Source organism: Heterodontus francisci, chromosome 27, assembly GCF_036365525.1.
Source record: "Heterodontus francisci isolate sHetFra1 chromosome 27, sHetFra1.hap1, whole genome shotgun sequence".
NCBI classification, from domain to species: domain Eukaryota; kingdom Metazoa; phylum Chordata; class Chondrichthyes; order Heterodontiformes; family Heterodontidae; genus Heterodontus; species Heterodontus francisci.
In genome coordinates, this window is record NC_090397.1 from 29,444,566 (window position 1) to 29,460,509 (window position 15,944).

At 39.2% G+C, this 15,944-nt stretch overlaps 1 protein-coding gene across 17 annotated transcripts in view; it reads right to left on the reverse strand.

Moving 5' to 3' along the window:
* Positions 1 to 15,944, reverse strand: part of anks1b (ankyrin repeat and sterile alpha motif domain containing 1B) — an 831,451-nt gene that overhangs the window by 112,651 nt on the left and 702,856 nt on the right. For all 17 annotated transcript variants that reach the window (XM_068059073.1, XM_068059064.1, XM_068059059.1 and 14 more), the window contains 3 exons: positions 11,493 to 12,157; positions 9,060 to 9,132; positions 5,443 to 5,549 (listed from right to left, as the gene is read on the reverse strand). In XM_068059073.1, the coding sequence (XP_067915174.1) occupies positions 5,443 to 5,549; positions 9,060 to 9,132; positions 11,493 to 12,157 (845 nt within the window). The remainder of the gene's footprint in view (positions 1 to 5,442; positions 5,550 to 9,059; positions 9,133 to 11,492; positions 12,158 to 15,944) is intronic.

Consider the following 15,944-nt stretch of genomic DNA (forward strand, 5'->3'; position numbering starts at 1 on the left):
ATTGGAGTGAAGCATAGCAATATTTCACAATTCTGAAGACATCATGTTGCAATTCTATTGCTGTTGAGATATTTTCATGCACTAATTAAATTACCAATTTACAAAATCTACCTGATTTCCATTTTCTATTTATATATATATATATATATATCTACAAAATATATATATTTAATATATGCAGTTTCCAGATGTGAGCTTTGGTTCAGTGGGAGCATTCTTGCCTCTGAGTCAGAGGGTAATGGGCATCTCCAGCTACTTAAATCCAATGGGAGGAGAGTTGCCCCCACTAACATCACCATAGCACTGGCGAGGAGGAGACCAGTGAGCCTCTGAATACTGGATTGGCATCAGTGGGGTATTCGCATCCAATATGAGTGAAGTGGCAACCCCCGCGTTGCCTCTAACTGATCAGGCCACTGACTTGGCCATGTAAAAAATAGGTCTTCATTGCAGAAACAACCTGTAAAAGCAGTGGATGAAGCAGTTTGCCTCATATGCCGTGAGGCACAAAACAGAAGATTATGATTTAGCAGTTTCAATATGACTATTGTGACCATCAATTAATTCTCCTACAGATTAACTTGGATCCTAAACTAATTTTTGTGCCAAAAGAAAAAGATGAGAAACCAGGCTATATGGAGAATTACAGGCTAGCTGGAACTAGAGTGCCTTCCAGACTAGGTTAACATTTTAGGCAGGACACTGCAGAGTTCAGCAGTACAAGTGACCAAAACAGTTGCACATTCATAACACTTAGAACAAATTGATTTCACTAACTATGGATGGAAGAGATAGCAGCTTTTGTTTTTGTGTGCAGATCAGATGATATGGTTAAAGATTCTTATAACTGGTATAACTATACTTAACATATGTTGCAAATAGATATGGGTGGTTATTAGTGGGTTTCAAGCCAGCAGTTCAATCAAACAGATCTGCTGTCAGTATAAAACTTAAAAATATATCTTGCACACTTTATGAACATTAGCCAACTCCGCATGATTATGCAATTTATTCCATACTGACCTCCACCATGATAACAATTGACAAATGCCAAACAGGTTACAATAGTCACGTGTACATTTGAAGGAAGTCCCCAGCCGAGATACTATATGGTCGTGATGTGTATTCTATTTAATGATGTTTTACATTTAACATTTCATGTTAAAACTATTTGATTCACAACAGATGATTTTATTTAAGGAGCTCAAGTGAATGTTAGTGTTATGTTGAGCGTTAGGTGAGAAGTAGTCCCATCATAATGTTAATATATATGGTGTGAGAGTTTGTTCCACCAGCTGGCACACAGTAGAAATGGAATGACTGCATCATATAGTCGTCACAACTTGATATCCAATCATTGCAGCCTGTAGGAGCCACTTGTTGGATAAATGCCATCTGCCATAAATTCCTTCTGTGCATCCTTGCTGTAAGCAGGAAGGCTGATGACACACCTGGCAGCATACTGGTTACTTGGAGACCATCAAGCCAAAGAAGGAAACATTAAGAGAGGTGACTAAATGTTTGGTCAGAGGTGGGTTTTAAAGGAAGATGGGGCTTGGAAAGGCAGATATGTTTAAGGGGGGAGAAGTCCAAAGTGTAGGGCCTCGACAGCTCACGGTGCAGCCTCCAATGGTGAGGCAAAGGGAGTGGGAGAGGTGCAAGATGTACAAGATGGAGAAACAGAGAGTTCTCGGAGGGTTGTAGGGCTGAAAGACGTTACAGAGAAAAGGAGGAGTGAGGCCATGAAGGGATTTAAACATGAGGATGTGAATTAGTTATAAAGTGGGTACTTTAGGACCATATTATTACATGTGCTGAAACTTTTCCAATCAGTATATATTTAACGATATAAAACATACAAAGACTGGAATTTTTTTCTTCTGTAAAATCTGAATACTCTCTTCAGAAAGTTAATAGTGCTATTGCCAGTGGGTATGTTTTTGTAAATAGCAGCTGCTCATTAAAAATTTAAATGATTAATTTTGTCCCCTCTGGCACAAAGATTATTGACTTCAGCATGCTGCATCAGCAAAATACCAAATCTTGAGAAAAGGCTTATTAAAACCTGAACATAATCATTTGAGTCTACCTGATACAATGCATGCAGAATAAAAAACAAAACTGCAGAGGGCTCTTTCTCCCCTCTGTAATACCTTGACAAACAGGAACGGAAAAGCACAGGAGCTGGAAGTCATATCTGAGGAGAACGTATAACCCTCAACAAAACAATTTAAATAGTACAACAGTTTGGCCATCAGTGGACCTACTCCAATCTGATGATGCCCAGCCACTCATTCCTGTACTTCTATACGTTGCACTAAAACTGTAACGATTTTATGAATCACTAATTCTGCCAATACTTACTGTATCTGTACCATTGCCAGTAAGATGTGAAAAACTTTATTTTCACCACATTGACAGGTTCAGTTTGTGGGTCTACAGGGATTGCTCACATGTACTATGGACATTCAGCCTCTTTGATGCTGTTAATGATTACACTGTTGTGTTAGACAGACAACTTCAAGACAGAATTCTACTACACCATAAATCGGTACTACTATTTAACAGATACAATAAAAAAAAACACTGAACTGATCATCTGTGTCCAAAGTGCATAGGTCCACTAGCTAGCTGCCAGGAGCTCATGTTCATTTGTAATTTATTGAGATAGTTCGCAATCTGAAGTGAAGATAAATTTCATAAAATCTGCTGTGCACTTCGAGGTGACAATATTTATCTCAGTTCTTCCCCATAGTTGCTACTGCTATCTTTCATAGATGACGGCGATCAGTCTCAACTCATTTTAACAGGCTGTAGGGAAACAGATACTTATTCTAACAGAAAAGATTGAAAATACTGAAGTGTGCAAGAGAAGAAGTGAATAAATGCAAGCTAGTGACATCCGGAAAAGGACATGAATTGAGTTTTTATGGCTCTTTCAATCATCGAGGTGCGCTTCACTCTTAAAGAGATTGTACGAGAAACTCACAGGCAAAAGGAAATGCTTATTAACCAAGAAGAGTGGAAGCAAAGTGTTTTGAAGAAAGATAAAGATAAGCCAACACCACTTAAAATTCTGAGCCCTTTATTTCTACAAAATATTTCCAACCCTCTGATTTCCCCAGCAAGAAGAAAAGCAGCTTAACAGAGTGTTCACTCAAGCAGGAAAGGGAGAGGGGATTTAAAAAAACACATTTTTAAATCGACAGTTAGGAAATCCTGTAATATTGATATAACACTGATGTAGTTTTTTCAATGTTGATGTATTAACAAACATTGTATAAACAATAAACTGAGGGATTTATTTCCACGTGCTACAGGTCAGCAATTCTTTTCCATTTTTCCCCATAGTTAGCAGTGCATCAACATTTCATCTGGATTAGCTAAGCCCTTTTGAAATTAATCTCTGCACTCATGCCCGAAAATCCTAACTTCTTCTGGCAGCTAAAAAGTGACTCACTTGAAGCAGGTAGAAAGAAATCAAGGGATATGGATCAAACACGAATAAATGAAGTTGAGGAAAAGATCAGCCATGATTTGATTGAATTGTGGAACAGGTTTGAGAGCCTGAATGACCTACTCGTGTCCCGATATTTCTTGTCTTATATATAAAATATAAATTTATTATTACAACTGGATATATGAACATTCCAGTAAGGATTTCTGAAATGTGTTAATTAAAAATATTTTTAATTCCACTTCTTCCCCGCTAGAGGTAAACACTACTTCTGTTTTCGTATGTCTTATGAAATCATTTTGACAACAAGAAATTTTAATTATCATATTATAAAGAAGAACCTATGAGTGAAGTTCAAATATTTCACCATAGGAAACAGAATTTTGTGTCAGCTCCCCCTAATTTAAAAAATAAATCTGTCTTCAGTTTAAAAAGTTTAAATATCTGTGTAACATAATGAACACACTGCTTTCCGAATTGACAAAACTTACCTTGACAGCAACACTGCAAATGTTTATTAAATACACCAGCTCTGAGTAACCTGAAAGGAATGGGTGGCCTGGCTGAGCTGATATACAACTCATTGTCCAAAATCTCAACAGTTTACCTTCAGTATTTTTAGCAACACAACAGCAAAACTACGACATTATTGGTTCATCACCTAAATATAATTAACACATAATTCTCTGCTGAGGTCTTTGCAGAGGCTATTGTGTAATGGAAGATGCTTTTTCTTGTCAGACTTATGGCTTGAAAGAATTGATAATGGATCAAGAATTAGATTTTACATTCAAAATTACATCAAATGCACTGTAGGCAGGAGTAAACCAACTAGAACCAACAAAAAATATCCTTTCACTGAAATGATATAAATAAACTGTAGAATTATAATTCTAACTTATCAATAAGATAAATACATGAAAAACATACAATTCTGCATTAATCCAATTTATCTACATCCATTTTAAAAATCAATCTTGGTTATAGCTTAGTGTGGGTAGAAAAGATTATAATGTAGGCATTCTGTCAGTGATTGACACTCTCTGTAAGAAACAGCTAATTATAGCTGGTCTCCTAGTAACTACAATAATTGCTTTTCCCTCTAGCTGAAAGTCACCACATATTTCTATGAGCTGTATACAGTGGAAATAAAATACAAAATGATTTCTATAAAGCTGGTAGGAGAGAAGTTACTGCCCTTCTACAAGCACTTAGACAAAGGTATCTTCCTATCTGGCTCAGACAGGTAACTTCTACTCTGTTTTATTCACAAATCTAATGATCAGAATTGGATTTGAGTCAACAAAGTTCTATTTTTATGTAAACTTCTATTTTGCCAAAAAATATAGATTCTAAAATGTTACAATAATCTTTCAACCGAAGATTTTTGGCCATTGAAAATCTCTCATGTCTTACTATATTCATCACTGTAGCATTCAAGCACCTTTTTAGTTAGTTACAGACAGCAAAACTTCCGGGTGTACACATTTTCACAGAGTTCACTTTCAACTCTACCTTAATTATAGCATTCACATATGTATATCTACAAATGAATTTCTTTCCAGAAACTAAATTCTTTATGTTTTGTAGCCGCACGGAGTGCAAGACATGATGCATAGTTACAAAACAAATGCACACTCAAACTCAGAAAAAGATTTGAGTTCCAAGCAAAGCTTTTATGTTCCACTGCACAGGAATATCAGTTACGTTGCAATAGAAATTGATACATCTATCAGGATTAATGGTAGAAATCTATCAGGATTAATGGTAGATGAACTATACTTCCTTCTGTCCTTTTGGCATGGTGATTTAGAGCTTTACAATACCACACAGGTCCACAGTTGCTGAGGCAACAGTACAACGGATACAGGTCATGATATAGTGGGACAGAGAAATAGAGAAAGTGAAGAGCGAGATAAGAAGTAGCATGGTTTTGAGAAAACATCAACTGTTCATGCGCAAAAATAAAACAGAAGGTAGCTTACCATGAATTGGATGTTGTCAAATCCGTTAGCCAGCAGGTGGTTCTCATACTGGGGGAGTCCTATGCTCTCCAGCCACCGTCCCACAGTCTGAAATACAACTCTGGGTCCTGTAAGAGGTTGAAGGGGAAGCCGCTTCAGTAGTGACATACCATCAATCCGGTAATAGGGGCATTCTGAGGTTGAGAGGTGGCATTGCCACATCGTATTCCTCGGAATGTGACTGTCGAATGAGCCCGCCAGCTTGATAGCTTTTGTGGTGCACAAGTCTATTGATAATATTATTCTCTGTAGCTTGACTAAATGCTGGAATGCTTCTCAAAGCCAGCAGGTATTAGAACAAGATGTGGATCCAGCATGCCAAGGTGTCTGTCTATATATATAGTACTCTGTCTAAAGAACACATCAGAGAGAGAATATTAAAAGCAGGCTGGTCCCTGAACGTGTGAATGTCGCAGTTCTCCTCGGTAAGCACTGTTCTGCCAGCAGCTAGGATTCTTTTTATCAAGTACTCCCACACTCATCAGTATGCTGTACCATGCTTCATGCTCCCCCCCTTCTCCTGTTCATTGCCCAGCCCAGGCTACACCTCACAGTCTCTATAAAGGCCATCAGAAAGCCAGATTTCTTTGTCTGCTAGCTGTAAATCTGTTGCTGATGCAGATGCTGATGCTGTTCCCTCCTACACACACACATACGCCAACCTTGAATGATGAACTCAGTTAAAACAAATGCAGGAAATACCACTGTGCAAAATTCTTTCATCTACTTACTGTAAGTGCTACTGTTTCGTCCTACAGAAAACACAAACACCAGTCCTGAATATCATGTTCAAACAATACCACAGTTCAGTACACTTTCAGCAAAAATACTAAAACTTTTAAAAGCAATAAACATTTTTCAAATGTTTTATGGACGGAGTACCAGAAGGTACTTGCAGTTACATCAAGAAAATGTTGAAAAACCCTGTTTAACTTTTAATTCAAACTAATATTTGTGCCCTCAAAGAAATATTCACAAACCTAAGTTGAGAGTATTCACATTAACAACTGTCCAGACCTCTGTTTTAACTGTCATAAAGTATATCACACTGCATCAGAACAACCGTTCTATATGCCCATGGCAGAGCCACAAACTACATATCAAGTTGAACTATAACCTCATTATTTTAATAGATTCTCTCATTATTCTTCACCATTAAAGTGGGATTGCAGCTATTTTGGGAAGGGCAAGAGAATGCAGCAGCTGTAATGAATGATGCGCATGAATTTGTTTGATGCAGTGACAAATAATATTGTGGCACAATAAAAAAGACAGTTTCATCATCTAATAACAATTACCTGCATTTTATATAACATTCAAAAATGTCTCTAAGCACTTCATGGAGACGTTCTCAAAAGAAGAGCTGCCACTTACTCAAAGGAGGGGATATTATAGGCGGTGACCAAGAGCTTTAAGGAGGGTCGTTGGCAGAGTAGAGGGAGGTGGAGGAGACACAGAAGTTTAGGAAGAGAATGACTAAGCATCAAGCTGAAGTGGCTGAAAGCATAGCCAACAATGATGGGATGAGAAGGAGAGGGGAATGCACAAGAAGCCAGACTCAAACAACAAAGTGTTGGGGGAGAAGTTTGTAGGTTGAAGGTGGATATGGAGATAGGCATGGGTGGTGTCATGAAGGGATTTAAAAATGAGAAAGAATTTGAAATTTGAAATCTTGGGAACCTGGGACCAATGTAGGTCAATGTGACAAGGGTGATGGTAAGCGGGACTTGGTACCAGTTAGGTTATTGGCAGCAGACCTTTAAAACTAATCACAGAATCATACAGCACAGAAGGAGGCCATTCCTCCCATCTTGCTTGTGCTGGCTCTTTGGCAGAGCTAACCAATTAGTCCCACTCCCCCTCCTTTCCCCATAGCCCTGTAAATTTGTCCCCTTCATGTATTTATCCAATTCCCTTTTGAAAGTTACTTCTGAATCTGCTTCCAATTCTCTTTTAGACAGTGTGTTTCAGATCATAAGAACTCATTGCATAAAATATGTTTCGTTATGTCGCCTCTGGTTCTTTTGCCAATCACCTTAAATCTGTATCTTCCAGTTGCTAATCTTCTTCACTGGAAACAGTTTCTCCTTATTTACTCAATCAAAACTATTAATGATTTTGAACACGTCTATCAAATCTCCTCTTAACATTCTCTGCTCTAAGGAGAACAACCCCAGCTTCTCCACTTTCTCCAGATAACTGAAGTCCCACATTTCTGGTACCTTGGGCGGCACAGTGGCGCAGTGGTTAGCACCGCAGCCTCACAGCTCCAGGGACCCGGGTTCGATTCTGGGTACTGCCTGTGCGGAGTTTACAAGTTCTCCCTGTGTCTGCATGGGTTTCCTCCGGGTGCTCCGGTTTCCTCCCACATGCCAAAGACTTGCAGGTTGATAGGTTAATTGGCCATTATAAATTGCCCCTAGTATAGGTAGGTGGTAGGGAAATATATAGGGACAGGTGGGGATGTGATAGGAATATGGGATTAGTGTAGGATTAGTATAAATGGGTGGTTGATGGTCGGCACAGACTCGGTGGGCCGAAGGGCCTGTTTCAGTGCTGTATCTCTAAACTAAACTAAATCACTTCTCTAAGGCCTTGACATCCTTCTTAATGTGTGGTTCCCACAGTTTAACACAATACTCTAGCTGAGGCCTAACAAATGTTTTAAAAAGGTTTAGCATAAATTCCTTGCTTCTGTAATCTATGCCTTTATTTATAAAACCACAAATCTCATGCACTTTTCTAACAGCCTTCTTAACTTGTCCAGTCACCTTCAAAAGTTTGTGTGCTTACACCCCAGGTCTCTCTGTCCCTACACCCTCTTTAAAATTGTACCGTTTAGTTCATATTGCTTTTCCTCATTCTTCCTACCAAAATGTATCACTTCACACTTCTCTGCATTAAATTTCATCTGCCATGTATCTGCCCATGCCACCAGCCTGTCTTAATGGCCTTCTGCTAGTCATGTCAGTGTCTATTACATTTCTGAGTTTCATGTCATCTGGAAACTTTGAAATTCTGCTCTTTACACACAAGTTCAGGTCATTAATATATATCAAAAAAGCAGTGGTCTTAATCCCACCCCATGGGGAACACTACTGTATACTTCCCTCAAGACTGAGAAACAACTGTTCACCACTACTCTCTGCTTTCTGTCCCTTAGCACGTTTTGTATCTATGCTGCCACTGTCCCATTAATCTCATTGCTTACGAGCCTATTATGTGGCTCTTTGCCAGAAACCTTTTGAAAATCCATGTACATTCAACCGCACTATCCTCATCCACCGTCTCCATTACTTCATCAAAGAACACAATCAAGCCGGTCAACCATGATTTGCCTTTAACAAAATCCATGCTGAAATTCATTTATTAGCCCATACTTTTCCAAATGATGCACACTCTTAATAAAGGCCCAGAAAAAAAAAACATTTTCACTAAATGAAGTTAGCAAGACTACATAAATAGCAACACTCTGGCAAGTGTCTTGAAGAATCTTATTATTCTTCAGTCATAAATACTTGCTTTTTCATGAATTTAATGCAAAGGTAATTGTGTGGACTTCAGATTTTGTTCTTTACCTGTAGCATCATCATGCTTTCCTTTCAGGCCAGTATTGATTCCAGCTCCTATAGAGCTCATGATTTTATCAATCTGCAAAGAACATAGTAAGAACCATTAATCTCTAAATAGCTGCTTCACCAGCTTATCCTTTCCAGAGCTTTACACACCTGCAGAAGCAAAGGCTGTGCTCCAATCTGATTAGGTGCACCATGGGATCCATTACAACTGTTTGTTCAGCTTTAGTCTTAGTTACACTCCTGTTCTCAAAAAATCCAGAAAGCAACTACATCTCGAGTCGTAGAAAACAGAAGTTACACTTATAAGCGGAAAATAACTAATGACCAAAATCCTCATTACTCGAGTAGTTCTATAATCTATTTACGATATAAAAATACCATCCTTCCAATTTGTTCCCTATTAATCCTGGAAGTCATAAAGACTACTTGTGTTTGAGGTCCAGATCTATTCAAAAGTAAGTAAAATCTGCTTCCATTACTGTTGAAAATAATCCTCTGGTCACAGCACTTACATTCAAGTGACAGAGGTCATTACTGAGCCAACAGGTTGCAAGAATGCACTCCAAAGCTGGTCGACACTCTAGCACATTTGTCTGCTGTTGAGTGACTTTCAAGATCTTATAGGCTTACCACTATATGTGACTGAGGGAAACACTGGCTCACTAAATTCCAGCATTAACTGGCTGATAATGAAGGTAGCAGATACAATTTAATATGAAGAGGTTTAGGTAACTCATTTTGGAAGGAAAAACAAGGAATGTGACTTTACTCTCATGGAAAAATATAGAAAGGGGTGGATGAACAGAGACACCTAGGGATCTAAATATTTAATTTCCTGAGAATGCAAATACAGGTATATAAAGCCATAGAGTAAATCATTGGCATTTTAGGTTATATAAATAGGGTCACAGATTACAAGAGCAAAGAAGTAACAATCGATGTATGCAAAGCTTTGGCCAAGGAATTGTTGGAGTACTGCCTGCAGCACTGGGCATCCCATTACAAAAAGGATGTTAGGACTGAAGAGAGAGCACACAACCTCAATTTGGGAGCATTTTGCCAGGGATGGGAAACTATAGCTCTGAGGTGACATCTGGGACTCTGAGACTGTTTATACTGACGGTCAAGAGGAGATTCAAGGATTCTTAAAATTATGAAGAGATTTTATAGGCTGAAGACGGAAAGACTACTTCCTCCAGTTGGGGAATCAGTGATGAAGGTTCATAAATTTACAAATGTCACTAAGAGAGCGAGAAGAGAGGTTTGAAGAAATATCTTTACTCAGCATATGGCTGGAACATGTAGTGTTTTTCCACAGGGAATAATTGAGATCATTGCACCTTTAAAGGGAAACCTGGGTATATATTTAAGAAATGGAGAATACATGGCTATGGGAAAGTAGGGCAGAGGGATTACTTTTTGAATTGTTCCAGCAAAGAGCCAGTACAGGTACCATGGGGGAAATGACCCTTTTCTGTACTTCTATGGTTCAGTTGGTGAGAAGTCCACAATGTAGGTTCTCATAGGTGGTTACTCAAAATACAGTAATTTACTGAATACATTAATTGGGCTCATTGCAGTGAGGGTGCCAACTTTGGGGATACTTTTCTATTTTTTGTCATCCAGTGAGAGCAAAAAGCCTTAACCAAGCACAGGTTGGGTGAACCACCAAATGCCGAGTAAAGCTACCTCAACTCTGCCCCTCAAATGTGCCCTATGCTCGTTCTCGATAGCACCTATTACACCAGTGTAATTCCTTCCACAATCTAGTGGCTCTTCTCAATGAGACTGTCATGTCCTGTTGAAATATGAGCACTTTCGCATCCACAAAGAACTGGATTGCTAATATCCAAACTGATGGCTAATAGACATGTGTAGCCAGCAGCTAGGAGATTTTCAGGCTCTCATTCTGGGCTGGAGTGGAATACAGATCCCGCAGGTGAAAAGATAGTGTGCTAACCCACACCATCATGCAGCCCCTCACAGCACGTTTAAAGTTTCTTTAAGAAGAATTGTTACTCCCAAAAATTATTTAGAAATTATATTTTTTAGCTTCAGGATAAAATTAAATAAACTCATTGTGAGGGACTGAGTCAAGATCTGGATTATTAAATTAATAACTTTCTAATATATCTGTCTAAGCAAGTATAATTGGACTCTGTATGTTATGTCCTCTCAAGCTGGTTTATACAGTACCATTAATAATATATGGGCAAGTATGGTTCATTTGGTGGGAAGTGCACACTGGGCTTCAGTATACTGCATTAGTTGTATGACATGCTACCATTCACTTACCTATTTGATAATTTAATTTGCCATTACTTTAATAATCTCACCGTTCCCCCTATACAAATCATGATTTAAACAGTATGCAATCTTGGAATGTCCACAATATACATTTGGAGCAGATGGCACTTTTATAATAACTCTTACCTCTTCCCATTCAGCTGTGAAGGAAGGGGTTCGTTCCAGACATTTTCCGGCACATTGTTTGTTTTCTTTGAAGTAGTTTGATACAGACTCACAGCGACTGCTCCTTGATTCTTCCTCAATAGGTGAACAAGTAATAAGGTTGGAATCCGACTTTGAAATGTTTCTGGCTAATTGTAATTCAAGAAGAGTCTTTCCTCCTGATCTTACCCTTCCTAAAGTGCATGCTCTATCCTCAAAGCCAAGCTTCTCTCCTGTGTTGCTTATCCTGTGATCGTTATTCCGAAAAGTTCTGGTGCTGACAATTGTGTCACTGTCATTCTGGTTCACTTTTGTGTGGAAAATGGTTTTATAAACAACTTGTGGTTTGCTTTCTCTGTTTAATATTGATGCATCACTGACAGCTTGCAGCCGCTGTGCCTCATTTGTTTCATCTGTGCATTGTAGTGAATTTGCTTTAATTAAATTTGGCTCCCGGGTTGGCCCTTTGATTCTCAAGGCGTCCTCACTGCTGAACTCCTTATTTGCTTTAGTGTACAGATGATAAGGGTTCTCTGGAGACTCACAGGCTGGGGAAGAGCCATGCAATAAACCTGCAAACTGCTCAGGGATATGTCCATCATGGAGTTCTTCTTCCGCAGAGGCTTCACGTTGGCAAAGACTCTCCTCTGGCAAAGATAGGATAAGACGTAAATAATTAGTTAAATACAAAGAATGAATAAAGGGCAAGTTGTGTTTAATTAAAATAGAGTTTTTCTGCTGAATGCTTTTACTGTAATGAAAAAGAACAATTTACAAATCTCTCATTCTACTGGATGACATTTTTTTTTTAGCAGTGTGGAATGGTGGAAGTGATAATGCTGGTGTTCTTTGCATTTTCATTGCATCAGTCAGTGAAGGATTTCTGAAGCAAACCTCGCAGTACTGAAAGATTTCACTTTTGTTTTTGAGCTCCATAACATATTGAATTTATACATTTGAAATGCTCCAAGTTTATTCCAACAAACCCCTTTTAACATTTTTGAATAAGATGAAGATATATAAAGTGGCACAGTGGCGCAGTGGTTAGCACCGCAGCCTCACAGCTCCAGGGACCCAGGTTCGATTCCGGGTACTGCCTGTGTGGAGTTTGCAAGTTCTCCCTGTGTCTGCGTGGGTTTTCTCCGGGTGCTCCGGTTTCCTCCCACAAGCCAAAAGACTTGCAGGTTGATAGGTAAATTGGCCATTATAAAAAATTGTCACTAGTATAGGTAGGTGGTAGGGAAATATAGGGACAGGTGGGGATGTTTGGTAGGAATATGGGATTAGTGTAGGATTAGTATAAATGGGTGGTTGATGTTCGGCACAGACTCGGTGGGCCGAAGGACCTGTTTCAGTGCTGTATCTCTAATCTAAAAAAAACAATCCTATACATTACACTTCACCAACACAATCTTCTAACATTGAGAACCGATCAAGAGCATTTCCATCAGGTACCACTTAAACGAAAACAAAGAAAGAATCTGATGATGGGAGTGGGATAATTGTGTTATTAAAGATTCTAGAGGAACTTCTGAACTGAACTGAATCAAATAATAAATGCAGTAAATTGTTTGTATGATCAAGGCCTATCCCAACACTTTTTATTCATGCTTGCATAGACAGGCTCTTTCACCTATGAAAAGAAACTTAAAGTTTATGCATGTAGTGAATGGGATATAGTGCGTCTCAGTGCTAATAATTTCCCTTTTGCCACTGTGTTGTACTGGAAATAGTATGGATTGCCCTTCGTATGCTCCTGAACTCAGAGATAGAAACACTAACATTGACCGATGACAACAAGAAGTTCCATTTATAGAATCATTGAACAATTATAGCTCAGGAGGAGACCATTTGGCCTGTCATGTTTGTGCCAGCTGTCTGCAAGAGCAACTCAGCTAGTCTCACTCCCCCTGCCCTTTCCCTGTAGTTTGAAAAATTTTTCTCTTCAGATAATTATCCAATTCCCTTTTGAAAGCCACAACTGAATCTGTCTTCACCAGACTCTCAGGAAGTGCATTCCACATCCGAACCACATGCTGAGGAAAAAAAGATTTTCCCACATGTTGCCTTTGGTTCTTTTGCTATCCACCTTAAATCGCTATACTCTGATTCTTGATCCTTCTGTTAATGGGAACAATTTCTACCACTCTACACTGTCCATACCGCTCATGATTTTAAACACTTCTATCAAATCTCCTCTCAACCTGATTCTGGGACATGAGGTGGGTCAAGTGGATCAAGTGTCAGTAGGCGAACATTTGGGGGAACAGCGATCATAATATCATAAGTTTAGGTTAGCTATGGAAAAGGACAAAGAGAAATCAAGAATAAAAATAATTAATTGGGGGGACACCAATTTCAGTGGGTGAGAATGGATCTGGTACAGGTAAATTGGACCAGGTAAATTGGAATCAGAGATTGGCCGGCAAAACTATAACGGAACAATCAGGTTGATAATACAAGTGAGAACCAGGCTGAATATAGAAAGTTCAGAACGGAAGTGAAAAAAGAAATAAGAGAAGCAAAGAGAGAGTATGAGAAGAGACTGGCAGCTAACATAAAAGGGAATCCAAAAGTCTCCTATAGGCGCATAAATAGTAAAAGGGTAGTAAAAGGAGGGGTGAGGCTCATTACATGTGGAGGCAGAGGGCATGACTGAGGTACTAAATGTGAACTTTGCATCTGTCTCTATCAAGGAAGAAGATACTGTCAAAGTCATAGTGAAAGAAGAGGTAGTTAGGTAATTTAGACACTGGATGGGCTAACAATTGATAAAGTGAAGGTATTAGATAGGCTGGCTGTACTTAAAAGTTGCTAAGTCACCAGGTGCAGATGAGATGCATCCAAGGATATGAGGGAAGTGAGGGTGGAAATTGCAGAGGCATGGGCCATAATTTTCCAGTCCTCCTTAGATACAGGGTTGCTGCCAGAGGACTGGTGAATTGCAAATGTTACACTCTTGCTCAAAAAAGGATGTAAGGATAAACTCAGCAACTACAGACTAGTCAGTTTAACCTCGGTGGTGGGAAAGCTTTTAGAAACGATAATTCAGGACAAAATTAACAGTCATTTGGACAAATGTGGATTACGAAAAACCAGCACAGTTGCGTTAAGGGCAAATCACGTTTAATTAACTTGATTGAGTTTTTTGATGAGGTACCAGAGAGGGTTGACGAGAGTAATGTGGTTGATGTGGTGTACATGGACTTGCAAAAGGCATTTGATAAAGTGCCACATAACAGGCTTATCTGCAAAGTTAAAGCCCATGGAATAAAAGGGGGAGTGGCAGCATGGATACAGAGATGGCTGAGAGACAGGAAACAGAGAGTCATGGTGAACGGTTGTTCTTCAAACTGGAGGAATGTACATAGAGGGTTCCCCAGGGGTCAGTACTAGGACCACTGCTTTTCTTGATCTATATTAATGACTTAAGCTTCGGTGTGCGTGGCCATAATTTCAAAATTTGTAGATGACACTAAACTTGGAAGTATTGTGAACCATGAGGAGGATAGGGATAGACCTGAGGAGGGCATAGACAGGCTGGTGGAATGGTTGGACAGATGGCAGATGAAATTTAATGCAGAGAAGTGTGAAGTGATACATTTTGGTAGGAAGAACGAGGAGAAGCAATATAAAATAAACAGTATAATTCTAAAGTGGGTGCAGGAGCAGAGAGACCTGGGAGTATATGTACACAAATCATTGAAGGTGGCAGGGCAGGTTGAGAAAGTGGTTAAGAAGATATACAGAATCTTTATAAATAGGGGCATAAAGTACAAAAGCAAGGAAGTTATGGTGAACTTTTATAAAACACTGGTTTGGCCACTGTCCAATTCTGGGAAGCAGACTTCAGAAGGATGTGAAGGCACTAGTGTGGATTCAGAAAAGATTTACGAGAATGGTTCCAGGGATAAGGGACTTCAGTTACGTGGATAGATTGGAGAAGCTGGGGTTGTTCTTCTTAGAGAAGAGAAGGTTGAGAGGAGATTTGATAGAAGTGTTTAAAATCATGAGCGGTATGGACAGTGTAGATTGGGAGAAATTGTTCCCATTAACAGAAGGATCAAGAATCAGAGTATAGTGATTTAAGGTGGATAGCAAAAGAACCAAAGGCAACATGTGGAAAAACTTTTTTTACTCAGCATGTGGTTCGGATGTGGAATGCACTTCCTGAGAGTGTGGTGAAGACAGATTCAGTTGTGGCTTTCAAATGCATTCAGGAGGCTTTTTTCAAGCCAATACGTGGCAAGCCCAATGAGAGAGGGGGCGGTTCTGGATTTAGCTTTAGGGAATGGAGCTGAGCAGGTGGAAGGGATATCAGTTTGAGAGCACTTTGGTGAAAGTGATCATAATTCAGTTAGATTTAGGGCAGTTATGGAAAAGGCCAAAGATAGACCAGGAATAAAAGTTCTCAATGGGGAAAAGCTAATTTTA